This window comes from Annulohypoxylon maeteangense (assembly GCF_022496945.1).
Source record: "Annulohypoxylon maeteangense strain CBS 123835 unplaced genomic scaffold GGS22scaffold_5, whole genome shotgun sequence".
NCBI lineage: Eukaryota > Fungi > Ascomycota > Sordariomycetes > Xylariales > Hypoxylaceae > Annulohypoxylon > Annulohypoxylon maeteangense.
Window position 1 is genome coordinate 1731577 of NW_025953252.1, and position 26249 is coordinate 1757825.

The 26249-nt window shown below is 45.8% G+C and overlaps 10 protein-coding genes across 10 annotated transcripts; 5 read left to right on the top strand and 5 right to left on the bottom strand.

Moving 5' to 3' along the window:
• Nucleotides 1-306: 306 nt before the first annotated feature.
• GGS22DRAFT_159067 (gentisate 1,2-dioxygenase) lies at nucleotides 307-1697 on the bottom strand. Its single transcript, XM_047960738.1, has 3 exons — nucleotides 1286-1697; nucleotides 911-1223; nucleotides 307-753 (listed from the first exon to the last, which is right to left on the bottom strand). The coding sequence occupies exons 1-3, from the start codon at nucleotides 1533-1535 to the stop codon at nucleotides 354-356; spliced, it is 963 nt and encodes a 320-aa protein (XP_047820796.1). The 5' UTR covers nucleotides 1536-1697; the 3' UTR covers nucleotides 307-353.
• A 290-nt stretch (nucleotides 1698-1987) lies between these two features.
• Nucleotides 1988-3213, top strand: GGS22DRAFT_199287 (fumarylacetoacetate hydrolase; the record flags this gene model as incomplete). Its single annotated transcript, XM_047966270.1, has 4 exons — nucleotides 1988-2243; nucleotides 2296-2375; nucleotides 2459-2515; nucleotides 2568-3213. The coding sequence occupies 4 exons, from the start codon at nucleotides 1988-1990 to the stop codon at nucleotides 3042-3044; spliced, it is 870 nt and encodes a 289-aa protein (XP_047820797.1). The 3' UTR covers nucleotides 3045-3213.
• On the bottom strand, nucleotides 2585-5565 carry GGS22DRAFT_199295 (fungal-specific transcription factor domain-containing protein; the record flags this gene model as incomplete). The annotated part of the gene is made up of 4 exons (XM_047966271.1): nucleotides 2585-3723; nucleotides 3784-4197; nucleotides 4254-4929; nucleotides 5424-5565. 4 exons carry the CDS (start codon nucleotides 5563-5565, stop codon nucleotides 3114-3116), a joined length of 1842 nt encoding a protein of 613 aa, XP_047820798.1. The 3' UTR covers nucleotides 2585-3113.
• Nucleotides 5566-6852: 1287 nt separating this feature from the next.
• GGS22DRAFT_159072 (uncharacterized protein) lies at nucleotides 6853-8302 on the bottom strand. The gene is made up of 2 exons (XM_047960739.1): nucleotides 7414-8302; nucleotides 6853-7359 (listed from the first exon to the last, which is right to left on the bottom strand). The coding sequence occupies exons 1-2, from the start codon at nucleotides 8088-8090 to the stop codon at nucleotides 6909-6911; spliced, it is 1128 nt and encodes a 375-aa protein (XP_047820799.1). The 5' UTR covers nucleotides 8091-8302; the 3' UTR covers nucleotides 6853-6908.
• Nucleotides 8303-8556: 254 nt separating this feature from the next.
• On the top strand, nucleotides 8557-10653 carry GGS22DRAFT_119633 (general substrate transporter). Its single transcript, XM_047958193.1, has 5 exons — nucleotides 8557-8862; nucleotides 8926-9031; nucleotides 9091-9452; nucleotides 9515-9660; nucleotides 9720-10653. Exons 1-5 carry the CDS (start codon nucleotides 8803-8805, stop codon nucleotides 10600-10602), a joined length of 1557 nt encoding a protein of 518 aa, XP_047820800.1. The 5' UTR covers nucleotides 8557-8802; the 3' UTR covers nucleotides 10603-10653.
• Nucleotides 10654-11633: 980 nt separating this feature from the next.
• GGS22DRAFT_159075 (NAD(P)-binding protein) lies at nucleotides 11634-13103 on the top strand. The gene has a single exon (XM_047960740.1). It carries the CDS (start codon nucleotides 11727-11729, stop codon nucleotides 12786-12788), a length of 1062 nt encoding a protein of 353 aa, XP_047820801.1. The 5' UTR covers nucleotides 11634-11726; the 3' UTR covers nucleotides 12789-13103.
• Nucleotides 13104-13591: 488 nt separating this feature from the next.
• Nucleotides 13592-16153, top strand: GGS22DRAFT_119674 (vegetative cell wall protein gp1). The gene is made up of 5 exons (XM_047958195.1): nucleotides 13592-13894; nucleotides 13962-14478; nucleotides 14526-14896; nucleotides 14968-15276; nucleotides 15371-16153. The coding sequence occupies exons 1-5, from the start codon at nucleotides 13674-13676 to the stop codon at nucleotides 15840-15842; spliced, it is 1890 nt and encodes a 629-aa protein (XP_047820802.1). The 5' UTR covers nucleotides 13592-13673; the 3' UTR covers nucleotides 15843-16153.
• A 1-nt stretch (nucleotide 16154) lies between these two features.
• Nucleotides 16155-18897, top strand: GGS22DRAFT_119652 (beta-glucosidase). The gene is made up of 2 exons (XM_047958194.1): nucleotides 16155-16329; nucleotides 16385-18897. Exons 1-2 carry the CDS (start codon nucleotides 16269-16271, stop codon nucleotides 18823-18825), a joined length of 2502 nt encoding a protein of 833 aa, XP_047820803.1. The 5' UTR covers nucleotides 16155-16268; the 3' UTR covers nucleotides 18826-18897.
• A 72-nt stretch (nucleotides 18898-18969) lies between these two features.
• GGS22DRAFT_187050 (uncharacterized protein) lies at nucleotides 18970-20241 on the bottom strand (the record flags this gene model as incomplete). The annotated part of the gene is made up of 2 exons (XM_047964537.1): nucleotides 18970-19902; nucleotides 19960-20241. 2 exons carry the CDS (start codon nucleotides 20239-20241, stop codon nucleotides 18970-18972), a joined length of 1215 nt encoding a protein of 404 aa, XP_047820804.1.
• Nucleotides 20242-23646: 3405 nt separating this feature from the next.
• Nucleotides 23647-25925, bottom strand: GGS22DRAFT_159084 (putative amino acid transporter). Its single transcript, XM_047960741.1, has 4 exons — nucleotides 25224-25925; nucleotides 24942-25164; nucleotides 24775-24887; nucleotides 23647-24701 (listed from the first exon to the last, which is right to left on the bottom strand). The coding sequence occupies exons 1-4, from the start codon at nucleotides 25475-25477 to the stop codon at nucleotides 23690-23692; spliced, it is 1602 nt and encodes a 533-aa protein (XP_047820805.1). The 5' UTR covers nucleotides 25478-25925; the 3' UTR covers nucleotides 23647-23689.
• Between the last annotated feature and the right edge of the window lie 324 nt (nucleotides 25926-26249).

Genomic DNA, 26249 nt, shown 5'->3' on the forward strand with positions numbered 1-26249 from the left:
ACACGCTTATTCTTTTAGTGCATATTAATAGTAGATGCATATTTAGTATAATAACAGAGGATTATCTAATATCCTCCCCCCTTTTTGGGGATATCTGCTAGATTCATTGGCCACGGATACGAAGCAACATTGTTCAGCGGAGTTGAGGCATTATGAGATTTGAATTAGCAATTATTGTCCGAACTCAGCTCCTTTAGCGAATTTGCAAACATACTACCTAGTACGATTCTGACAGATGAGCGATGGTCAATATTGCACAAACCATCTTAGTCATATGAGCACCTACCTACTAAATTGATAGACATATAGGAATCAAACCCGTTCAATCGGAACATCTTATTATACCTAACTACTTAAAACGGTTTCATAAGACCCAGATTTTCCAGTAGCGGGCGATCCGTGAACGCAACAAGGTATGCCCGCTCAGCTGAAGTATTTACATGCTTCACTGTAGATCCAGCGGGAACCACAAAAGTATCTTTACTGGCCCAGTTGATACTCTCTACCGAACCCTCCGGCGTCTCTATCTCGGTACGTCCCTCCCCTTCGTAGCAATGGTACATGAATGAGCAACTCTCCTGCCTCTGTGTAGTACTGTAGTGTCCATCAATACGCTCGGCTTGAGCTCCAATAGTTGTTGATAACGGCTTGCCTTTACTGGTGTAATGGTACACCGTGTGTGGCCCCTTTTGTGAGAGTAGCGTAGCTTCGACTTGTTTCCAGGGATGCCGCCATTCACAATCTTCGCAGGGGCTGCAGTGAATCAGTCAGCTTCAATGACTATCTCTGCCACGCTCCCCTCTACGTATTTACCAAGGAATATTTCCAATTATAGGCATATCTATCTTATGGTCGCCTAATAATGAATGGGAAAAGGGGAGAGGGAGATATGAAACATGTAAATACTCACGTGCTAGGATACCGGCTCTCACCGTATAATTCGGCATAATTGACAGGCGCGTACCGAAAGAGCGGCAGATTCAACGCATCAAGCCAGACCACAGGACCTTCGCTCTCGTTTCCGTGATCATGCCAATGCCATGATGGAGTTAAGATCACATCGCCTCGCCTTAGAGGCATCTTCTTCCCCTCTACTGCAGTGAAGCCTTCCCCAGAGATAATAAAGCGCGCCGCGAACGCCGTGTGCCGGTGCGCGGGGGCTGTTTCGCCGGGTTTTACTATTTGAAGGCCTCCATAAATAGTGTCTGTAGTGTATGGTGATTCTGAAAGCTGTTTAGCTGCTAGTTTCAATCTGGTGCGACAATTAAGTCGCGGCGAAACTAACCTAGGGTGGGATTAACGAGCATGAGAACCCTTCTCTCTGCTTCTTCTGCGGGCACAATCTCCGCGGCTTTAGTTAATAGGGGAAGGCTTTCAGAGTATCTCCATATATATGGCACTGCTCTTGGGTTTGGTTTTGGCGGCACCATGGCGTTCATTTTTAGCCATAGTGGCTCCATGTTGCGCTGAGGCAAAGCTTGAAGATAACTTGTCAAGCCATTGCTCTTATTCCCGTTTACTTGATTTTGGGCCATATCGGATTGAATAGGTAGTTTTGAAGGCAATAAAATGACGTGTGGGTATCAAGAGTTGCGCTGATTATGACTAAAGGGCAAATAATAAGTAGATGTGTATACTGATCAAGGAACCTTCTAACGTTCTATCGTAGCGGCTTCTTCTATACTAAAAGATCCACGGGAAACGACTGGGGTAAAGTCTGGGGTTCCCCGAAGAATCTGGATTGATGGCTAGTTGTAATCGTTTCTCGGAGGTATCCGCGGTGCCCCTTTTTTCATCCCGAGACTCCCCGCTCACTTCGGACCGCGCTGCGATTGGTCAAAATGAAAACCTTGGATTTCAATTTACCACCTCCTACTGATGAATACCACTATAAGTAAGTTACTTAATTGAAAATCTCTGGATAATATACTTTCTCATTTTTAGAGCTTTCTATGATGTCTATACTTACATCATCTAACATCTCAAAATGTCTTGGACACGCCTTATTCGGTTCGTCGATGTAAATGGGGAAGAGCACTACGGTGATGCGTGCATCGAGAAGGATACCGAGCTGCGAGAGAGATTAGCGGCCAACGAATTATATGCCGTTAGGATCGAAGGTAAAAGCCCGTTTGGTCAAACGAAAAGAGGAGACCGCGTCCAAGTCAAGAGTCTGAGAGATATTCTCAGGCCAGAAGAAGTGCCGATCATACGATGTATCGGGCTAAATTACATCAAGCATAGTATGTTCATCCACGAGAACTTGATTCATTCAAAATTCTGACAGTTCGACAGTTCAAGAAGGAGGTCGGAAGCCACCCCCTTATCCATCCGTATTCATTAAGCCATCAACATCTATTGCGGGATCTACAGAAGTAAGTCTCCTATGTTTCTAGTCCCTTTAAAACTAGCTTCAACACGTCTCGAAATCACCATTACTGACCTTGATATAAAACAGGACATCCCAATCCCAAAGATCGCTCAAGACGGCACATTAGATTATGAAGGAGAATTGGTAAGATCACTTGACCTGCTGATGTAAGGCTTCTATCTCACAATGACCACAGGCGATTGTTATTGGCAAGACAGGAAAGAACATTCCGGAAACCTCTGCTCTCGAGTACGTAGCAGGGTACTGCGTCGCTAATGATGTTTCCGCTCGTGGTTGGCAGCGAGATCCTGCTAAGGCAGGTGGCGTTCCGCAGTGGTGTTTCAGTAAGGGGTTCGATAAATTCGCGCCGTTAAGTCCTATGCTAGTGTCCCCCTCCGTAGTCGGTGCAGCGAATGAACTCCACTTGCAAACATTTGTGAATGGAGAGGAAAGACAGAACACTAGCACGGGGGACTTACTTTTTGGCGTTGAAAAGATCGTGAGCTTTTGCAGCCAAGGTACAACGTTGGAAGCGGGTACTGTTATTCTGACGGGAACCCCTTCTGGGGTTGCTATGGGGATGAAAGAGCCCAAATATTTGAATGATGGTGATATCGTGGAGGTGAGGATATCTCATCTAGGGAGTGTTAGAAATAAGATGGCATTTGAATAATTTTGGAAAAGATTAGTTAAGCTAGATGAGGTAGAAACTGAGAGCTAATGACCTCTGAACGTTGGTATCCTAATAAAGAATCCCGCTAGGCATGCTGTTCAGCCATTGGTAATTGTCGACATCAAAATCGAAAGAGTTAATATCGAAATCTGTTGGATTTATAGGTTCGTGAAAGTGCATATCAAAAGCTTCATTTGGTGAAAATGTCTGGTTTGGGAAAGCTCTAGCTCCGGTGCTAGCCCCCGAGCTGCCTACATCGTTAGGCTCGTTCATCACTTTCGAAGATAGAATTTGTAAGGCCGCCCCACAGCGGCGTGCTGATATTCCAAATCTTTCATGCGACCGAAGAATAGACATGGCTTTATTCCATGGATCTGATATGCTAGAAGTGGCGAACGTCTCACGACGAAGTCTCGCTGCTAGGAGGACGGTTGCTGCCGTGTAAACATAAAAGACTCGGTACCACCATGACGGTAAGAGTCCAATGCTATCGTCGCTCTTTTGGTGCTCATAGATTATTTCAATCATTTTATGAGCGCTATCCACGCATGCCAAGGCACATTGTTCCATAGTGCGACTCAGGAGGGTTTTGTTAGTGGAAACTCTTTCCTTACTGCTCTGAGACAGGCAGAATTGGGCGAGCATAGGTCGAAGGAGAAGCATACGGGCATGTAATATCCTAGGTGATCAGAGTTAGTCTATAGCGTCATATTTGCAGCTGTCTTATCAAGTACCATACCTAATATGTATGATGACAGCTTGTCTATGGAGAGTGGTATCCTTGGAAACATCTGGGGAAGTTATCTTCAGTTCAGGAGGAATTTCCTTTTCCATTGTATTCAAAGATTCGTCTAGATTTAATGCAGCTGCGAGGTCGTCTGCGATTCTATGGCAAGGGCCAGAGTGCGATGAGCTTCTACTTCGATTGACGGTTGGTTTTGTCGTATAGAGTGTAACGATGATCTGATTAATTATCTCGTATAACTCCACCGAATTCACGAAGAACGCCAGTCGGTTTCTAGGCTTAATTCTGACAGATTGTTCTCCATCGGTGTCGTTTGCGAGTATTGTTTGCGGGTCTTGGGGAAGTGGAACGGCCGAGGCGAGATGACCGGATATCATAGTCGGCCTTCCATGTGTGACTGATATCATTCTACTCAAGAATTAGAAGTTAGGATATAATGGGCTGTTTTGGACTTAAAGGCTCACCGATCCATAAGGACACATCCATGCCATAGCTGTCTAAGTAATTCCCTCGTTTTTATATCAATGACTACCATGGACGTCTCTGGTAAGTGAAGGCCGAGACCTTGTGCGATTCTAACTACGGTCCCAACTACCATCCATGTTTGATGGGGGTTGTTAGTACTCTGAAGGTATTGACTTAGGATTAGAAGGTACTGAATGAGTTCGATAGAGCCTGCATCCCAGATGTCGAGACGTAATAGATTCTGAGCCCTGTCAAAAAAGGCCTTTGACGCCTGCTCTCTATGCTCAGTACCCGACGTCTCTTGTACCTGAGTTGAAAGGGCCAGGATAATGTTAAGCGTTGCCATGAATATGCGTTCATCAACTTGCAAGGGGGTGCCGTTGAACAAACAACGATACGAAGATTCGAAGTTCTCCTTATCTAAAAAGGGGTAAAGTGGATCGACATAGCGCCAATATATTTCTAGAAGTTGGTCTGCCTGTCTACGCGGCGGTAGAACATAATTGACTATTTCTGGAATTTCTCGCGCGTGTTCTATCCTATTCCGAAAGGGAGTAAATGTCTGGCTGATGGGATGACAGGTGCCGTGAGAAGTTGTTACACCGAGTCGTGCATCAATGGCTGTTCTGATTTGACTAGTAAAGGAGCCAGCACTGCTACTCCCGAAATACTGTCCTGTAATTCCACCGTCATGAACTACAGCAGTCATGGAATCGACTTCGGTGTGATTAGAAGGTAACGAGATAGTAGGGTTGGCTGATAAGGGGGTTGAAACCGTAGGTATCGCCGATAGAATACGACGGGTTTGTGTTCTTGAATGCGCCTGTGGTTTTTCTATGGAATCACAATCGTTGATTATAATACAGTCCTCATTGTCGCTAGAAGCTTGACCTTCTGGTAAAATGGCACTTTCTCCTGTACCTGTTTGCGAATTGCTTAGAGCTGAGCTAAGGTAGTGACATGTCCTACTAGGGTTTGGTCGTTTTAGACAATTACTACATGCTATTAAATATGATAACTATCAGTTTTTAGATATTCCAAATAAAGTTGCTCAGAGTTTCGATGCGCTGCAGTCTACATGTTACACAGCTGGTTTATTTCATAGGTTGATTTGGGACTGGGTAAGGGAGAAAGGGAGTTTGCGGAAGCCAAGCTAAATGATCTCTTACCTGGGCGACCCCCGTCGCATTTGATTTTTCGCGAACGACACGGATTGCAAGCGACGCTGACCTTGAGTCGTTTTCGGCGAGGAACGTTTAACTCGTTTACCCCATTAGTGGATCCGAGTTCAGTTCCGTGAGTCTGGGCCATCATATGGATTAGGTTTTCGGAATGCGTGGCTTACGAAGCCGAAATGCCGGGATTCAAACGAATAATACCTGATGTGTTAAGAACGAAATTGTAGAATCAAGAATTATGGAAATCTCCTTCCGACAATATTCTCGGTGGGGATAACCCGTTCCGATACTGACTAATGATAACTGAGCCAATCACCGACTGGTCCGAGAGAGTCTACTAAGCCAGACCGGATGTAGATCTGATTGGATAGGTGAACTAGGTAATTACCCCACTATATGCACATATATGGACCTAACCGAGCCTTACGTTATCCACTACCCCTTTTTATTGATTATGTCATCCTCATCTCCTGCCATTGAACTATTCCTTCCGAAGGTGACATCCATGTTGGACGGGCTCGAGTGAAAATCTCAGATGATGGTCTAAGATCAAGACTATTAACTTCGAATTAGTGACTGGGCCGTTCGAATACATCAAGTGAAGCTGAATCGTTCACGTGTGCTTACCCATTCTCAAGAATGCTAGTCCTGACTAATAGAAATTCTCCTTTCGCCGACTCGGGCACGGTCCAAAGGGGACATCCGCATGTTTGGCAAAATGCCTTTTCTTTTGGGGAGCGGCTTGAGGTATCGGTAATCGTGTACTTAGATATCAACTTCTGATTTCCGGCTACCTCTACAGCTATGGCTGGAAACTTCGCGATCTATATTCTAGGTCAGAATTATATTTATGATTCAAGAACTTGCTAACTTACTACTTGACTTGTACCCCCAGCCCTTTTACTGCAATGATCGCAGAAGCAAGAGAATACAGCCTTTGGAGGGGCAGAAATGGTCAACTGAATGCCGCCGCAAAGGCAGGTCCCTTTGTAGGTAGCTGTCATGGTGATTGTGTCAATTCAAGATTGAAAATAGTTTGAAATTGACTCGATTAATATCTAGGATGTATCTTCACATTACTCAAGTTAAATAGCATGTATGCTGATTCGGTACTAGGATAAGTCGCATGAACGGATTATACGTAGGTACGTACTTGATGAATCTTCGGGAATGCTATAAATGGTCTCGGAACTAGGTACTTACCTATCTAGGTACCTATCTAGTACTTAGGTAACCTCTCTAGTAGTTACTAGGTAGGTTAGCACATCTAGCCCGAGTAGAATCATACCCTACCTACCTTGCATACTAGGTATTCCTTAGCTGTATGTCCGAGTCGTGAAAGCGTGACTGTACTGATATATCAGGCATGTAATATACATAGTAAGTAAATTGATTGGGGGTATGCACTGAGGAAGTTTGATTTAATTTTCAGCTTGAGCCGATCTTTCATATGACTACCCAGTACCTATGTAGTACCTAACGATATCTATCTGCGCCGGCTTGCAATATCATTCGAAATAGTTCAATATCGTTCCTTGCATCAGCTGCGCTAGTCTTTGGCAAGTCGCCTTCAACTACGCAGCGGTAAAGTTCCTTCAATTCCAACACATACGCATCTTCATATGTCTTTCTGACCTTCCGCTTTTGGAAACCGCTGTCACCAACCTTTTCTTTGACAACCATGACCGTCGGCAGGCCCTTTACATACGGAGTATCGAACTCAACGCGAACAATTTTATCGGGCGAGTACACTTCAATGTGCGCGTCAAATTCAGGAACATTGACGAACCCAGACTCATAAGTCACGCAGAAATTGCCGTAGTCGAAAAGGACGCTAAAGATTCCCGGAAATGTAAGCATCGCCCCGGATACACCACGTGGCATACCGATTATTTCACGCATGGCTGATAGATCATGTGTTCCGAGACTAGTAGGATTAGTTAGAGTCATTCGGGCGGTCAGTGGTCAGGGGCGGACGTACCCTCCAAGGACCCGCAGCATGCGCCTAGATTCAGGTGTGACAGGGACCCCGAACTCCTTGTCTAGCGCTTGATGTTGAATATCATCTTCGCGCTTAAGTCGATCTTGCGTGTCGGAATCGCTGAAGTCGCTAAACTTCTGCGGAAAGGTTCCAGATTGGTCGACGAAAACTGAGTTTGGTCCGATGATGTCTCTGACACGCGCATACAAGATCTTGTCGAACCCGCCCACTTCCTGTACGGCGTCTACGAATGCGGAGGTAAAACGGCGCATCGTACCCACAAACACTTTACCCTTTGAGGACTTCTCTGCCTCTACGAGCCTATCCAGATCTCGAAAGCATACCGCAGCTGGCTTCTCGATTAAACAATACTTGTTGTTCTTAAGGGCGAGCAGCCCATGCTCCACGTGATACGCATCCGCGTTTGCGATCAAGACAACATCAACTTCGTCGGAAGAACATAGAACTTCGGGATCAGTAGTGGTATTTGGGATGGAACCATTGACCTTCGTCGAACAATGTTCAAGCGCATCCTTCGAGATATCGCACAGGTATGTGGTTCGGAATAGATGCGACAGAAAATTGATATTGGGGATATGGGCAACTTGGGCTATCTCGCCACAGCCAATGATACCAATCCGAAGTACGCGTCGAGCGGCACTATCAGGCGAGGACATTCTTGGCAAGTTAAATAGGTAGATGGAATGCAACGAGACTTTAATTGAATTGGCTGGTAATGTGGAAAAAGGTGTGAAGCGAAGTAGCTGTAAAGGACTCGGGAGATAATCGCATTGATTGAGATCTTGCGTTTTTAGTATACATGGACCTTCAAGTTCACGATTAATATATAGAAGAAATACTACCTACATACTATAGAAGCTATATTGACCATATCCCTTTTACTGTATGATAAATGCTGCCTTCTCCGCAACTGTACAACGCGGTTATCGACCAATGGTGTATGTAAATATTGCCAAACGCCGACACTCCCCGAGTAGCCAAGACGGGGAGTATCGGTGAGCTAACTGTTAGTGTCCTCTGTAGACGAGATCACGGAGCAACTAACCCAGCTAAGGTAACATGGCTAACCCCACAACCCCATCAACAACACCAGGCCAGGCTAGACTCCCCCGGATTGTACGAGTGGATAATTTTGATTTGAATTGCGTGGAGTTGGAAACTGGGGTAAAAATGTTGGAAAATAGATTTAAACCAGTGTTTTCCCTTGTTGATCACTTCATGATATTGTATACCAGGCTTCACCGGAAGAGGACATCTCTATAAACTCTTGCATTGAGGCCCCTTCGTCTTGGTCTCTTACCGGATTGCTGCCATTACCTACCCAATACTTTTCGAGTACCTAGATATATCATATCTCTGACGATTGCAATGGGCATCCTGGGCGGTAAAAAGGAAGCCGAATTGGCTGTGGGATCTGCTCTTGCAGGAGTACGTTGAAGAGCTTTGTCGTAATCTATACGAACTCTGATTACTAACGTCAGGAACTACTAGGCACTCCCACAAGATGCAAAGCCGTGGTATCGAACGCCGCATTTGATCCAACTCAATCTTATTCTGCTGGTGCCGATGTTGTCATCCGCTTCTCTTGGATACGATGGTACGTCAAAAACAACTCTTCCTGTCAATTACCCCTTTTCTGACTGTCGCGTTACACAGGCTCAATGATGAACGGGCTTCAGACCCTGACCCAATGGAAAACATTCTTTGGTAATCCAGAGGGTGCAATCCTTGGCATGATGAACTCTATCTACCCTCTCGGAAAGGTCATCGCCTTGTTTCTCGTGACATATGTCTCTGATCGATGGGGTCGGAGACTTCCGATATTCATGGGATTGATTGCTTGCATTGGCTTCGCGATAATGCAAGGTCTCGCTCAAAATCTAGCAACATTCGTCACAGCAAGGGCACTTCTAGGATTTTCTACCTCTTTCCTCAGCCAACCGAGTCCAGTTGTAATTGCTGAGCTAGCATATCCAACCCAGAGAGGCAAAGCCACTGCTCTATACAATACTTTCTTTGTAAGTAACCTCCGTTGTCGGTTCTTAAATTCACTATGGGCTAGCGCTAATATTCTATGTAGTATTTTGGTGCTATCTTTGCGGCTTGGTGTACCTTCGGAACCTTCAAAATCCAATCTACTTGGAGCTGGAGAATTCCATCCATACTTCAAGGTGCACTACCAATTGTACAATTGCTTGGGTTTTATTTCCTTCCCGAATCCCCTAGGTATGTCGTGTATTCTCCTTCATACTACCAGTCCGGCTTATTAATTACTTCGTCTGTAGATATCTCGTTTCTAAAGGCCGACGCGAGGAAGCTCGAAAATTCATCATAAAGTACCATGCAGGGGGTGACGAGAATGCAGCGATTGTCAAGTTCGAGATGGACGAGATTGAGCAAGCCCTGGAAGAAGAAGCCATGGTATTGTCCACAACATCCTGGTTTGATCTTATTCGAACTCCGGCGAACAGGAAAAGAACATTTATTGCAGTAATCCTCGGTTGGTTCAGTCAGTGGAATGGTATCGGCGTTGTCAGCTACTACCTCACGCTTGTTCTAAACACGATCGGAATCACGGATACGAAGGACCAGACGCTCATCAATGGCCTGCTTCAGATATTCAACTGGCTTGTGGCAACATTCTGCGGCGCCCTCATGGTTGATCGTATTGGCCGACGAAAGCTCTTTTTGATATCGACTGCGGGAATGCTGTGCAGTTATGTCGCATGGACAGGTCTTACCTCAGCATTTGTCACGAACCGAAACGAAGGTATGGGACGTGCCGTGGTTGCATTTATCTTCATCTGCTACTTTTTCTACGACATTGCGTGGACGCCCCTATTACAAGCTTATCCGGTCGAAATCTACCCCTACACGCTACGTGGACGTGGTTTATCATTCACCTTGATTACTTCCTTCACTGGCTTGATCGTCAGCAACCAGGTCAATCCAATCGCAATGAAGGCTATCGGTTGGAAGTATTATATCGTGTTCTGCTGTCTCCTTGCTGTCCTCTTCGTCCTCATCTATTTGTTTTTCCCTGAGACTAAGGGCCACACACTGGAGGAGATTACTGAGGTATTTGAGGGCAAGGCGGGAAAGAATGCCGATGATAAACTCGAAGAAGGAAATCACAAGAACGAGACAAAACAGATCGAGCTCGCATAACTCTCATGGGGGTCAGTTAGTCATATCATAGGCTTACTTAATAAGAGTTGCAGATAATATTGAAGAATCATGTTTGGTGTTTAATTTTGTGTCCCATAATAAGTGTTCTCTGAAACCATTTTTTCGGTTGCAATGGTCCTAGACAACCATTCTCTTATGATACAGACATTGGCCAGCTAGGGCAGCTGGACTTCTCCTCATTCTCAAACCTTTGAGTTTATTAGGTATCTATCATTCAAAGGCGCAAGAACCCCAATTAGCCCCATCGGATAAGTTAAGAGGTAAAGAAAGATTGATTAACCAGCAGGATGACGACTTGGTTAGTAGGAGGCGATTGAATCTGTTTAACTGGTCGGTACCTAGTAGGTACCTAGTAGGTATGAAAACAAGATAGTACATTCTTGATTATTTCAATTCGCCTGGAAGAGCCTTTAATGTGCCTTACTTAGTACTTGTGTACTTGAATTTATTGGACTGGAGTCACACATGTCTACGCTGTAATACTGCACGCTGTAACTGAATTTTAGTGGCATATGCAGCATTATGGGGATCTAGGGCGGGATCGATCGCCTAAACTAACGGGATGTAGCGCACTAGGTATATGCAACTAGTTGATTTTGAACCAAAAGCTGAATCTCCCTCTAGAAAGAGTCCAATTCTTATTTGCGACAATATGCGTACCTATTTGCAAGCTGCTGTACCCCAGGATCCGTTCTATCGGGTTTCGTGGGGTTATTAGGTCCCGCAATGGTCGCTAGAACCGTGGTGGGTGACGCGTAGCATTAGCGTGTCCCTAACGGGGAGTATCGGAATAGGTGTCATTTTAGGGGTTCTCCAGTCACCCGAGATAGCGTCGCCGCATTGCAGAAGGACTTGGCGCAATAAGTAATTGGCGAGGAGCCCGGCACTCTTACCGGCTAGAGAATTCATGCATACCAGGTAGGTACCTAGGTACCTAATGAAGTATTCGTGATAATCTTTTATCCATATCATCCAGAATGATCCCGTGCTGGGCATCCTTCTGACACCAACTTTTAAAGACTCAACTATACCACGATTCTAACGGCACCTTTCCTTAAATCTTCCAAATTCAAGGGCTATATTTATTTCTGATCAAGATAAACATGTCTGAACAACTTCCTACCTTGCGTTGGGGCATCATTGCCACCGGTCTGATATCATCTTGGTTTGTCCAAGATTTAGTACTTCAACGAAAAGACCCAAAGGCAAAACACATCATACAAGCAGTAGGCTCGTCATCTCTTGACAAGGGGAAAGTTTTCGTCGAGAAGTATATTCCAGGCCAATGTTCAAATGTCTACGGCAGCTATGAGGAAGTGTATGCGAATGCGGACGTTGATATCGTCTACATCGGAACCCCGCACGCATTCCACAAGAAGAATTGCTTGGATGCAATCAATGCCGGAAAGCATGTGCTTTGCGAGAAGGCATTTACTCTTAATGCCAAGGAAGCGAAAGAGGTTTTTGAGGCAGCGAAAGCAAAAGGAGTTTTCGTCATGGAGGCAATGTGGACACGCTTCTTTCCCCTTACACGAAAACTGCTGTCTTTGCTACACGAAGAGAAAGCAATAGGAGAAATCTACCGTGTATTCTGCGACTTCGCCCTGAATCAAAATATCTCATCACTCGGACCAGAATCTCGATTGAAGAACCCGGCGCTTGGAGCTGGGACTCTTCTAGATATAGGCATTTACAGTCTCACATGGGGTCTATTGGGATCTGATGCTGGGATAGGAGAGACGGCAAGCTCGCTAGACGTCGTGGCGAGGCAGACCTTGGATAATGGTGTTGACACTGCGACCTCCGCCATATTACTATACCCTGATGGAAAACAAGCTATCGTTACCAGTTCAGCTTCATTCAAGACAAAGTCGGTATTCTGTACCATACAAGGGAGTCAGGGGTATGTAGATATCGAGGGGTTTACTTCGGCGCCCCAGTTTTTCACCGTGTACTCTTCGGACGGATCGTCAAAGAAATACGAATTTGAAAGACCGGGAAGAGGATTCTATTGGGAGGCAGATGCGGTCGCTCTAGATATCGCTGCTGGGAAGGTTCAAAGTGATATTATGCCGTGGGCAGAGACTATACGGGTTCTCGAAATTCTCGATGAGATCAGGAAACAGGGAGGTTCAAAATTCCCACAAGATAGCGATGGAAATTGAGTGATGGCATTTCTAGTTGTAGCATAAGGATAGGCTGCTGAAAGAAGGCTATTATTGGAAGACTTGTCGGGCTAATGTAGGTAATGATTGTACCAATCCACTTTTATAACAAGAGTGCGCTATAAGTTACAGCGCTTACAGCGATTGAAGCCCCCGATAAGCCTTCTACAAGGTTCGCTTTACGCCACTATTTCTGGGCTAAACTTTTTGACAAGTCCAACTTTTTCGATGTCTTGATCAGGACTGACCAGACGATATTAGTTTCAGTTATTTTGGAAGTAGGTACCTAGTAGATTAAAGTAGAATATTTTCTGAAAGAATTAATGATGAAATTTGGCCGGAGCGGTTCACGATTTATTATTTCAAATGTTATACAAGGGCGGGTCGCTATTAAGCGCTGTAACGATACTGGTCCACAGCACCATGCGCCCTAAATCTATAGCGTCTACCTAGGTATCTTCTTACGGGCCGGTGACGCATTGGTGAAATCAAGCAGCAAGTCTTATAATTTGCATGATAACCGTGGTACTCAGGATGATTTGTTCCTAGGTACCAGCGAATCTCAACAAGATATATTAGTTCTAACAATATCCTCTGCGGAGACGCTGTACGCAGACGACATTTGATGCGGGTAGTATGTACATATTCGGCGACGGATACCCCTCATTACGGAATAAACACAAACGACGGGATGAGGCCCCTATCCGTGAGGCAGAAAGTGTGGCTAAGTGTGGCTTGGCGACCCCATTCTCTTGATAGACCTTAAAATCGCCAATCCCCAACTTCCGTAACTCCCCGCGTCTTTCAGTCCTCTTCAATTCTCCACTTTCGAACCAATAACATCGCAGCTGTTCAATTGAGAAGTATAATACATATCCATCCAATATGTCGGGGAACGGCACAAGTCACGAAGACGTCATTCCGCCTGGCTCAAATAAGCGACAGCGGACATCAGGGATGTACCGTCGGAAGAGGGCGGTAGCTGCATGCCAGCAGTGTCGTATTAGGAAGACCAAATGCGACAATGCTCGACCGGTCTGTGGGTTCTGTCAGAAGAACCAGGGTCAATGCATCTACCCGGACGGAGGTCCGAATGATTACTCAGCGTCGGTCTTCTCTATTCGGTGGTGTAACAGGTACCTGGTATCATAGGGCTGACAATATGATCATTAGATTCGATCCTGCAAGCTTGGCTATCTTGGATCGGATCAACCATGTCGTCAATTTATTGGAAACCGGATCTCTTGTTGGACCTGGAGAAGTGCACCAAGAGCCATCTCCATGCTCGTTGCCAAACCCTGCCCCTTTAAATACTACGGTCACAAGCATATCGCAACAACCGATATGTGAAGACGATGATTTACCCCGGTTAGATGATCCAGATTTCGCAGCTTCGACATGTAGTTGCGAAAGTATCCTACGATGGCCGATTTTCAAAGATGTCGTTTCTGATGCTCGTCCCTTCATATTCGAGTCTGGTAGCGGAATAGACTCCTTTACTGAGTTTCGCGGTTTGGAATCCGGGAGACTAGGTAGAGGAGTCCAAGAAGACGACTTTATTCCCCTATCCAAAAAGTTCCTAGCCTACGTTCATGTCAAGAACCCGATTCTTGACCTCGCAGACTTCAGGGCTCATGTTAAGGAAGCCTCGGAGAATGGTCTTCGGTGGGATAGTCAATCCTGTCTTGTGGTATGAAATTTTATCCTAGACCGTACGAATCTATACTTATTTTTAAGCTTATCGCTTGCGCCCTCGCATGTCTATCATCGCCTTTTCATCGAGATGTCACGACAAATGGAACACCGGACTCTAATAAGTCATTGTCAGTCACGAGCGTCGACCAAGCCACGGCTTCATCGTACTACCTAGCTGCCAAAAAGCGTCTTGGATTGCTGGAAACTTCGATACTCCAGGTGCAATGTCTATTTCTATGCGGTGTCTTCGAAATGTATTCGCTCAAACCTTTACAAGCTTGGACCTATTTTAACCAAGCCTCAGTAAGCTTTAGGAATCTAGTGTGGATGCGGACACAAAGGGGAATTGGAGACATGGTTGAGAGTCAGAGGCTTGAACAACGTCTGTACTGGTCGTGCATGAAATCTGAATTGTAAGTACGCCCTTAACATCTTTATCATGTCCCGTACCGTCATAATTGACAATTTCTGTCGTGATTCATAGAGAAATTCGATCCGAGATACCATTGCCGTCCAGTGGAATTGCCCGCTTCGATTACCCAGATTTATTCCCAAGCCCACCGTCAGAACTTGCCTCTCCCGTAGAACAGTCGCAAAGTTTCGATGGATTACCAACAGACATCGAACCAGAAGAAGAGCGAAGTTGGTTTTATTACCTTTCCGAAATATCCTACCGGAGAATACTGAGTCGCGCATTTGTTATATTGCGACGCGACGGCGAGGAAGGCTGGATCAGACATATTGAACAAACGATTAAGCAGTGCGAAGACCTTGATGACCAGATCAAAGCTTGGTATGTTATTTATACTTAATTCTCGCTTAAGTCTAATGTGGACTTCGATGTATAGAAAATACCTAGTATTTACGTTTACTGACGTCTGGACAAGGTGTTCGCATATCCCACCCCCTATTAACATGGACCATTGGGAAATGTCGAGTAACGAACTCGCGTTCTACGTGCGAAACAGGCTGGTCTCAGGCAGGGAATGGATCCGGAGACCAATGGTTTACTATCTAATCCACCAGCCACCAGATGACCCGTACGTTGACAGAGCTAGACCATTGGCGGATATGGGTCTGAATCTGTGCGTCGACCTTCTCGTTCAGGTTGATTACCACCATCGTCACCACGGCTCTTGGTTTGTAGCCCGTACGGCGACAGCGCGTTCACTCATACTGCTTGCAGCTGCCCGAAGTGGGCACTTTTCAATGCCTCCTCGATGGAAGGAAGCTGTGAATGTGGCCAGAAATATACTCCACCATTGGTCTAGCGAGGCTCCTGATCTTCAACGCGCGGCTACTGTCCTGGATAATATCGCATCCGATGCTGGATTATCATTTCCATTAGATGGATTTTAGGGTATTTCGTCTATTCCGTCCGTATCGATCGCAGAAACTGTCATGTGAACTTCAGAAGTCCATGAGGCTTACGCTAAGGACCCTACGCACCCTTGGCTTTCCAGGCTAGTAGAGGAGACTATTGGGGAATTAGCTTCGTACCAGCTCACCCCGCGCCGACTGATGTGGGGAACGTCGTGGTCCTAAGGTGCTCAACTAGACCGGGGAGTATCGGCTATTTGCCCGAGTAGGAATCTCGAAGAGTCCCAACACATCAACGTGTCAAAATGCCTTTAAATGATGTTGGGATAAACATTAAAGACCCCTCAATTCTAATAAACTTAAGAGTACATTAATTTTCTGTTGATTTCAGAGTCCTACGAATTTCGCATCTATTACTTTGGAAATCAACCATTCTGGCGAGAAGTTCCAAGTGCACACGCCAAAATGGACATCGGGGACACACTTTCTAAGCTCACGCTTGATGAGAAGATAGAGCTTATCTCAGGTGAGACTCTTTACTTCATGAGTACAGATGATCAGTTACTAACAGCTACATCCAGGAGCCGACTTTTGGTGCACCAAGGCAGTCCCGCGTCTAGGCATACCATCGCTGCGCATGTCTGATGGGCCGAATGGCGTTCGAGGATCACGTCTGTTCAATGGTGTACCGGCTGCTTGTACCCCTTGCGGTACAGGATTGGCTGCGACTTGGGATGTGGATGCTATCCGGACTATCGGCCAGATGATGGGTACAGAAGCTATCGCAAAGGGTGCTTCCCTCCTCTTAGGACCTACGGTCAATATTCAGAGATCACCTCTTGGTGGACGTGGGTTTGAGAGTTTTAGCGAAGACCCAGTTCTCTCCGGAAAGATGGCCTCTTCTATCGTACAAGGTATTCAATCCACCGGAGTGGTTTCCGTGATCAAACACTTCGTGGGTAATGATCAAGAAGAGCAGCGCCAAAAGTCCGACTCCATTATTCCTGAACGAGCACTCAGGGAGGTATATCTACTTCCCTTTCAAATTGCCGAGAAGGAAGCAAGGCCGAAGGGATATATGACGGCATACAATAGGGTTAATGGAATCCACGTCAGCGAAAATCCTCGATTTCTCCAGGAGATTTTACGAGATGAATGGGGATTTGACGGTATCATCGTGAGCGATTGGTACGGAACATACTCTGTTGCTGAGCCGATAAATGCCGGTCTCGATATCGACATGCCTGGACCGACGCGTTGGCGAGCAGGGCTTGCGAAACTTTCTGTCAACTCTAGCAAAGTATCGAAGCGCGCTCTAGATCAGCGTATCCGTGCGATTCTAAAGACCGTTGATCGAGTAGCGTCACTTAAGCTCGAGGAGAACGTGACTGAAGGAACTGTCGATACGCCAGAGACGGCCAAGAAACTCCTAGACGTCGCATCATCCGCGATCGTTCTTTTGAAGAATGATCGAAATGTTCTTCCCTTGGATAAAGGGAGGACTACAGCAATTATTGGACCAAATGCGAAATTTGCAGCGTACAGCGGCGGCGGCTCGGCGAGTCTACGACCATATTACGTCGTGACTCCGTTCGACGGTGTTCAAACCCACATTCAATCATTAAAATATGCATTGGGCGCAACTGCATACAAGAAGTTACCGATGCTCACATCCATTACCAAAGCCCCTAATGGTGCACCTGGGATGGAGATGCGCATTTACGCGGAGCCCCACTCCGTAAAGGACCGGATTCCTATTGAAAAGTTCAACATCGATAACTCGAGCTGCTTTCTGAACGACTACAAGCACCCGAATATTCCATCCAATCTTTTTTACGTTGAAGTAGAAGGCGCCATCACTCCGGAGATAGACGCGGAATATCTATTTTCTTTAACAGTCAATGGCAGCGGCCGCTTGTATGTGGATGGCGAAGAGGTTGTAGATAACGAAACAACTCAACGACCAGGAGACTCGTTTTTCGGCTCCGGCACGGCTGAAGAAATTGGTAGCAAGCATCTCGTTCGGGGACAGAAGTACAACGTTCTCGTACAATTTGGTACCGCCCCCACATCGAAGATCGCCAAAGGTGGTGCAACGCAAATGGGCGTCGGCGGTTTACAGATTGGTGGATGTGCTAAGACGGACCCTACGGTACTTCTCGAGGAAGCTGTCGCAGTCGCGCAGAGTGTCGATCAAGTCATTCTCTGCGTAGGGTTGAACTCCGAATGGGAGTCCGAAGGCTGGGACCGAGCAAATATGGATCTCCCACCTGGATCGGATGCTCTTGTCGAAGCGATTACTGCTGCGAACCCGAATGTTGTGGTTGTGAACCAGTCAGGGACCCCCGTCACGATGCCTTGGGTGGAAAAGGTGCCGGCAATCGTACATGCCTGGTACGGCGGCAACGAGACCGGCAACGCGATCGCAAATGTCTTATTCGGCGTGACTAACCCAAGCGGCAAACTACCACTAAGTTGGCCCGTCAGATTAGAGGATAATCCCGCGTTTATCAATACAAGGATTGATGGCGGTAAGGTATTATACGGTGAAGGAGTCCACGTCGGATACAGGTGGTACGAGAAGATTAAACGTGATCCGTTATTCGCGTTTGGATATGGGCTATCGTACACACAATTTAAGCTAGAGAACCTCGCCATTAACGATAACCCAGAAGACTCGTCGGATGCGGCCACGGTAACAATCTCCATAGATGCGACGAATATTGGTTCTCAAGACGGTTCCGAGGTGGTCCAAGTTTATGTGGCGCACCAGACTACGACGGTACAGCGACCATTGAAGGAACTTAAGGGATTTTCGAAGGTGCACTTGTCGACAGGCGAGACAAAATCGGTCACAATCCAATTAGATAAGAAGTACGCTTGTAGTTTCTGGGATGAAAGCGCAGACTCGTGGGTGCTAGAACAAGGGACATATCACGTACTCGTTGGAAATAGCAGTCAGAACACAACGCTTCAGGGACAATTCGAAGTACAGCAAACACGGTTATGGAATGGCCTATAAAATAACGCAGGATTCAATGTAGGTAACAATCCGTTACCCATACGAACCTATAGGCTAAGTAATTATTTAAGTAAAGAGCAAGCTATATACAAAAACCAACGAATAATAAATAACAATACTACCAATACCTAAAAACGAAACACTTTAATCAAGAATCGCAATCCCCTGCGCGCTCTTTCCAGCCTGCATACCAAGCTCGAACCTCTGGATACTCTTCGCCTTGCCCTGACCACCAGAGAGATCCAAAACATTGATCGTCGCAGTGCTCGTGCCGTTGCCGGGAGACAGCACGTACAAGAAATCGCCCGACGCCTTCAAGTCGATGAACCCTGGGTCGCCGGCAGCAGACAAGTCGATCGTGGAGATGATACTCGCGTCCTTAGCGCTCATCTCCAGAACTCGCGGGATCGCTACATCGGTCACGTACACACTCCCCGTGCTTTTCGAAAACGCGGACCAGCACGTCGCTTTTTGGTCCGCGACGACCTGTTTCGCGGCGACCGAGGCTTGGCCCGTCTTTGCGTCTACGGAGAGGATGGCGGCGCCAAAGGATGCGTCTGTGGCGAAGATATTGTTTGTGCCTGGGATTATTTGCGAGCCGAAGAGCACGGCGGTGCCGTTTGGCGAGAAGCGCGCGTCTTTAGGCGATACTGAGGCGACTGAGGAGCCGCCGCACGATGGGCCTTGCTGTATCGCGAGAGAAGAGAGGAAACCGGTTTTGTTCACGGCTGGGTCGCCCTTTACGGTGGTGAAGAGCGTGGACTCGTCTTCGGAGAAGAAGGCCTGAGAGACGGTGTTGGTTGGGCCGACGGGTGGCGTCGATTGTCCGAGATCGATCGATCGGAGTGTGTCCATAGCTCCTACACCCTTGCGCGTGAAGGGCGCGCAGGTGATTCCGGCGGTCGAACCGGACGCGCCGACGCACACGAGCTTGTTCTTTGCTGATGCGGCGACGGTGTTGGGGAACTCGCCTGGGATCGGCGCCGGCTTGCCGACTAATGTCAGTTTGGTCGGGTCGCGATTCGAGATCGAGAGCATGCTGAGGGAGTTGCTGCCGGGGTTTACGGCGAAGACGTACTGCTTATCATCAGCTTCTGGCTACTTATAGGTAGGTATCGTATGGGTTGAACTTACACCTCCCGCTACGGTGAGTGCCGATTGGCTCAGGAGCGCATCAGGTCCTGCCGGTTGGTTCGTCATGCCGTCTATCGAGCTCGATCCTTTTCCGCCTGCTGGGGTCACGGTGCCTGCGCCGAGAGTGCCGTCGGATTTGATGGGCATGGCGACGATTGCGTTGGCTTCGTCGTTGGTTATGAGATATACGGCCTTCCCCGTGGTCTTGCAGTCTTCGGCTTGTCGCACGACATGGCCTGCGATGCCTTGGGCCAACGCCAACAGGGCGATTGTCGACTTCATGGCGAAATGGTGATGGAAGCAAGGTAAGTAGGTAGATATACCAAGTCGACGGTAAGTTTATCCTGGACTTTTGTGAGTTGTCTAGGGCTGAAAGGCCGGAGTTGTGATGCTAATAAGATGCTTGTGATTATTCTGATTGAGACTGAAGCTACCTATCCTGATGAGATGAACTAACATCTTCGTTATATACATTTTGGCTCTGGATAATATCACAGCCTCTACTGCTATCCTGAATCTTACATCGCAGCTCGTGTATTGAAAGTTGGAATCCAGACTTCTCTTTTTGGAAAATCGTCGTCTGAAGATCCGCATCATCAAATTAGTTAATTTCTAAGGGACCGATTGTAAGTGACAGATCAGAAGCGTTGGTTCAAACACCATCAAGGAGCTAGGATCGCGTTAAGCTTAACGACGATTGGCTGATCTCATCGTGACACATCCAATAGAAGGTGAAACGGGGTTTTAAGGATAGCGGAACCCCTGCGAGAGGATCAGCTAATGAAGCAGCAGTACCCGAGGAATAGGATCCTGAAATTTAGTGGAACAATCTCACCCACATGGCTTTGGAATCTTAGTTCCTAATTCGGACGAAAGATCTGTCAGTTAATACAGCAAGGCGGAGGCTTTGCATAGGAAGGCTCCTAGACTGGGGTAGTATAACCGCATATGTTTGAGCACATTGAATCAATATATTAACTATGAGTTACACGAATATGTTGCAATTTTTATAAGCCTAGGCCATCGTATATTAACCATCTCTTTAGATTCGAAGTGGGTCGGCTAGAAGGCCAACCTTACCGTTTTCGGCCTAGTTTCTCTTTTGAATTATCACACACCTTGCTGTCGCCCCCATACTACACCAACAGAAGACAAAAACTTGAATATTACCCTTCTACTTCTATCTACCGGTATACCCGCCATCTACTAGTTAGCTATTCCTAGCATATGCCAGTGGAGCATGGTCCTTTGAGACAATGACAGCGTACCCCACAAGCTGTCCATGTCAGCACTTTAACCAACCGCTCATAGATTCCTCAAACGGACAGCTTCAATACGATGATTACCTATCTTGTAAGCTTTTATTATATCGTAGTTCATCCACTCTGACCTCGGCGCACGGAGACTCGCTTGAAGAAGAAAGCAAGCACAAAATTGAGAGACCAAAATCAATAGCCAAACAAGATAAAGAGAAGTAAATACCTAGGTACCTAAGTTTCATTAGCTTTAAAACCTGAGCCTTTTTGATAGAATGTCATTGTATTCGACCTCCTACCTAACTTATGAGGAAACATGGTCAATGTTGAGTATACGGGCCGACATCACGACAAGTGGCAGTCAAGCTATGCATGTGACGGCGGATATTAGAGCCCGATCCTACATTACCTAGGTATGTATTAGAAAGGGGAAAATACGATACGATACATGTAACCGTCGTGGTCCCCTTTTGGATCAGGCCCCCATCTGGATCACCTTTCGCACCAAAATACTACTTTCTCAGATTGCGATAACTTAACATATATTAATCTATTTGAACTGTAAATAGATTTAATAGATATATAGGTGATTGGGCTACTGTATAGTATAGAGTTTTGAGATCTAAAAGATTTTCTTGAATTACAATTGCGATGCGTACAAAAGTACACCGCCCCACATACAAATTAGGTGTAAAAACAAGTACTCATTAAAATAGTTACATCGCGACAACAAGGTATACGATCTTGAATCTTTTCAGGTAATTATAATTACTAGAACTGTACTTAACTTTAGTATATTTTACTATTCATAAGTAATATAATTCACGATATATTTATAATTTATAAATTTAACCGTATTAATTTTAATACTCTTAAAAGAATAACTCTTAAATATATACGAATATAATTATGTATTTTTTATAATAATTACCAAAATTAATAATACTTCTAATAGTCATAATTCATGAAAAAGATTCGAGATCGTATACCTTGTTGTCGCGATATAGCTGTTTTAATGAGTACTTGTTTTTACACCTAATTTGTATGTGGAGCGGTGTACTTTTGTACGTATTGCAATTGTAATTCAAGAAAATCTTTTAGATCTTGAAACTTCATGGAAATAGATATATAATCAATCGTTAGATGTGTTCTATCAATATTAAGTCAATGAGCCTTGCAAAGGTTGATTTATTTCAGTTTCAAAAGGTACTAGTTTGGTGTAAAAAGTGATCCAAATCCCCACCTGATCCGAAAGGCCATCAACACGGTTAAGTGTTTATCTACCTAGGTAGATTTTAGGATCAACTAAGGTTAAATCTAGAATGCTCGAGACCCTTAAAACACTATGATCCTCTCCGGTTTCTGTAAGGATCTTGGATGACACTGGCCATTTCTTGGCTGGAAAACAAATACATTCCCACCACTGAACAGTTGCATTAGGTTAAAGAACAAGCTTTTATTCTCCCAGAACGAATGAATGGGAATAACTATCTAATATCCCCCCCTGAGGCCACCAAACCCCTACCTAGTAGGTACTAGGTAGGTAGGTACCTATCATTCCCAACATCTAACGACATTGGCTTTTCTCATCAACTCTCCAAATCCCTTTTGTCCCCCCCTTCCCGAATGCCCATCTCTCCTTTCCGAGGCTCGCGTTCTACTTCTTGTACTTGGGTTGACATTTCGGGCAAACTTCATACCTAACGCTCGAGACCTTCTTGACCGAAGTGCACCCAGGAGTGCCGCGTTTACCGCATGGTTCTATATTGCCGAGAGTTGTTCTCAAAGTATCCTTGCAGCTTGGACATTTTACGTTGCAATGAACCTGAGAGCACATTGTGTTTTTGTCGCGCTGCGTTGCTTTTCGCGTTTGTCTTTTCGTGGTGGTTTTGGACTGGAGAGTAACTGGCGATTTGGTTTGGTTCTCAGTCAAAGTAGCCTTTGTAGATCTTGGTTATGATATCGGCGATGTTTATCGTGGTTTATGGTAAAGTTGAGGTAAGCACAGCATTCTGTATTCTTGAAATCGCAGCGATTTAAATATTATTTTTCTCTTACAGGAATCAGAGAATAACGAAATGACAGTGATAATGGGCTTCAAAATGCTATTAGGATTTCGTAAGATTCTATTGTCATGAGGGGACGCGGCTTGACTTTGCTATTCGCATATCATACCGAGTGGGTGCGAATTGATCTCGGGGGCTTCCTGGGTTAGTCACGGACGAAGTAAGAATAATTGACTCTAGGTAGGGACAACATAGTCATGACATTACGTTATGATTCGGGTCTTGTCTTGAAGCTCGTTTAACCGACCGTAATAACGATGAGGCGGGGGGCTATTATGTATATTGGTCAATTCAATGGGCTGTCCTAATTTACACGAAGAACAAATGCTAGGTGAATACATATGAAGGAAATAGGAACGTCAAGAATTGATGTGAGTAGATGTATTTAGTGCGTGACTAGTAGGTACTCTAGAAGCTCTTCAAAAATCGACGCCACAACGGTTGAGATGCACCTATTTCGCCTTCTCTTATCTCCTTCAATTCCTCTAAATCACGACGCCTCCCTGCCTGTAAGTCGATATCGTGTTTGTCCCATATACTAGTCTTAAATGCGCGTTTATATCCAAAATAGATGATGAAAAATAACGGCAGAAGGATATACGCGTCAACAAACCCACCAGCATCCCAGGGTGAAAAGTTAGCCCAGCCCTGGACCAGAGCTAAGAAAGTGTTCGCTGCTAGACCGAAATATGCATTCCAAGGATATCCAAAAGAGACATACGGGAGATCTTCTACCTGATATCCTTGGGCCTCCCAAGCCTGGCGGAAGCGAATATGGGTAAGTGAAATCGAACCCCAAACTAGGAAAGTAGAGACGCCACTCAAGTTGACGATATAACTATAAGCTTTAGAAGCGCCGGTCGAGATATTCATCATGGATATAGCGCCGAATGCATTCGCTAAAGTTATGGCTGGGATCGGTACTCCTCGCCTATCGGTCCATCCAAGAAAAGATGGGGCCATTCTCTGCTGAGCCATAAATAGTATTGTCCTCGATGAGATATAAATGGAGCTGTTGATGGCGGAGATACAGGTGATCAATATGAAGGCGTTGATAAGATGCACGCCACCTTGCCACCCCGCATTTTGAATTGCGACTGTCATGGGACTCAACAAGGCACGACTGCTGCCATTAACAAGCTGGTCGTCATTCGCCGGGCAAGTGAGGCCGAAAAAGAAGGCTGCACCCATGTAGACGAAGATGATACGCCAGAATACCTGACGAATAGCCAAGGGGACAGCAACTCGGGGGTTCTTCGTTTCGGTAGCAGCCACGGCGACGGATTCGCAGCCGGCGTAGAAGGTCGAACAGAAAACGAAGACCTTGGCAACGCCGCGGAACCCTTCGACGAAAGGGCCCGGATCATGCCAGTATCGGAAACCTATGGCATCAGCGCCTTTAATCCCGCCGGATACATAACTAAAGGATTCATTAGTATTTCAATGGTAGACGATGGAACCTAGGTACCATGCATGCAGACATTGGAACTTACACGATAGAGAATATGTAAAATGCAACCAATCCTACAAGTTTAAGAAGAGCTAGCCAAAATTCGGCTTCCCCAAATGTGCTAACGCCACAAAACTGGAAGAGCAAAAATGCTGTCTTGGGAGACGTCAGTGGCACCATCCAAGACAACTACTAGCGAGCGATACATACCCAAAGGATGAGAAAATATCCCCAAACAGGGACCTTATCGCTCCAGAAGACGAGAATGCTGGTGGTGGCGTTGTACTCATTGGCAAGGACAGCGAACCAAATGATAAAGTAATTCCAGCCGACAGCGACGCCAAAAGCGGGATCTACCATGCGGGATGCGAGTTGAGTAAAGGCACCCCCCGACGGGTAAAGAGTTGTCAACTCTCCTAAACTCTGCATAATACTATTGTTTATAGGTCAGTTGGTAAATATATTTGGCTTTTTGATGGAGCGCGATGTTACCTGAAAGCAATTATGCCGATGATACCAAAGCCAATCAATAACGACGCCGGACCACCGCTGGATAAAGCACCTCCGCTTCCGACTAAAAGCCCGGGTCCTATGATTCCGGCTAGAGCCATCATACTTAGATGACGGGTCTTCAACCCGCGCTTAACACCCGATTCGGGGTCAATCGAACGAAAGTCATCTTGATCGGGATCTTCCTCGGGTTGCGCAATTGGCCGGTCGGCGTCAAAGCTTTTGGGACTGTACATGACAGAGAAACGGCGTCGTGTTGCTCAACACGTCGGCTCCAGAGCTATCAAAACAAAAGCAAAAGCAAAATAGTAGGTACCTGCTAGCTACGTAGCTACTGTAGATAGTACCTAGAAAGTAATTAATTCACAGCGCTTTCTCCTCCGGAAGACGCACGGCGCGGAACACGAAAGACGAATGGTCTAAATTCCTCTAATCGATCCAAGAATTTAGAGCGACCAACACCACGTTGTCGACCACCGATACGTCTAGGTTCTGACGAAGATGTATTTTCTTCAAACTCTGACGGCGCAGAACTTTCGGTGACGGATCCTTAGAACGATAAGGGAAATTCTAAAATTGCGTGATCGGCGACCCGCGCCGCGACATCAGTGCCAAGCTATCCCGGCACCTAACCTTAATCTAGTTTAGGATCACCGTGAATGGATCCTTCCATTTCGAATTTTCCATTATTTCTAGGGAGTTACCAATTCCAATGATATCAAGAGGAGAATTGTATACAATTTAGTAAAATTCACTAGATTGCCATATCGCTTGACCATATTTCTTCGTAAATTTCGCGTAGGAGTAAAACAGATGATGGTCGTATTCTGTCTCTAAGCTAGCGTCGCCATTCCAGAACCCAGCAAGGGTTAGCAAGGAAGTGGATGGTTTGCGTCTTCTCTTCTTCTACGGAGACCATGTATTAGGAATGATATGCGAAGTTACAAACGTCGTTTGTTCTTGTAGATAACATCATAAGATATCGTTAAAAGGGACTCGAAAAGGGCA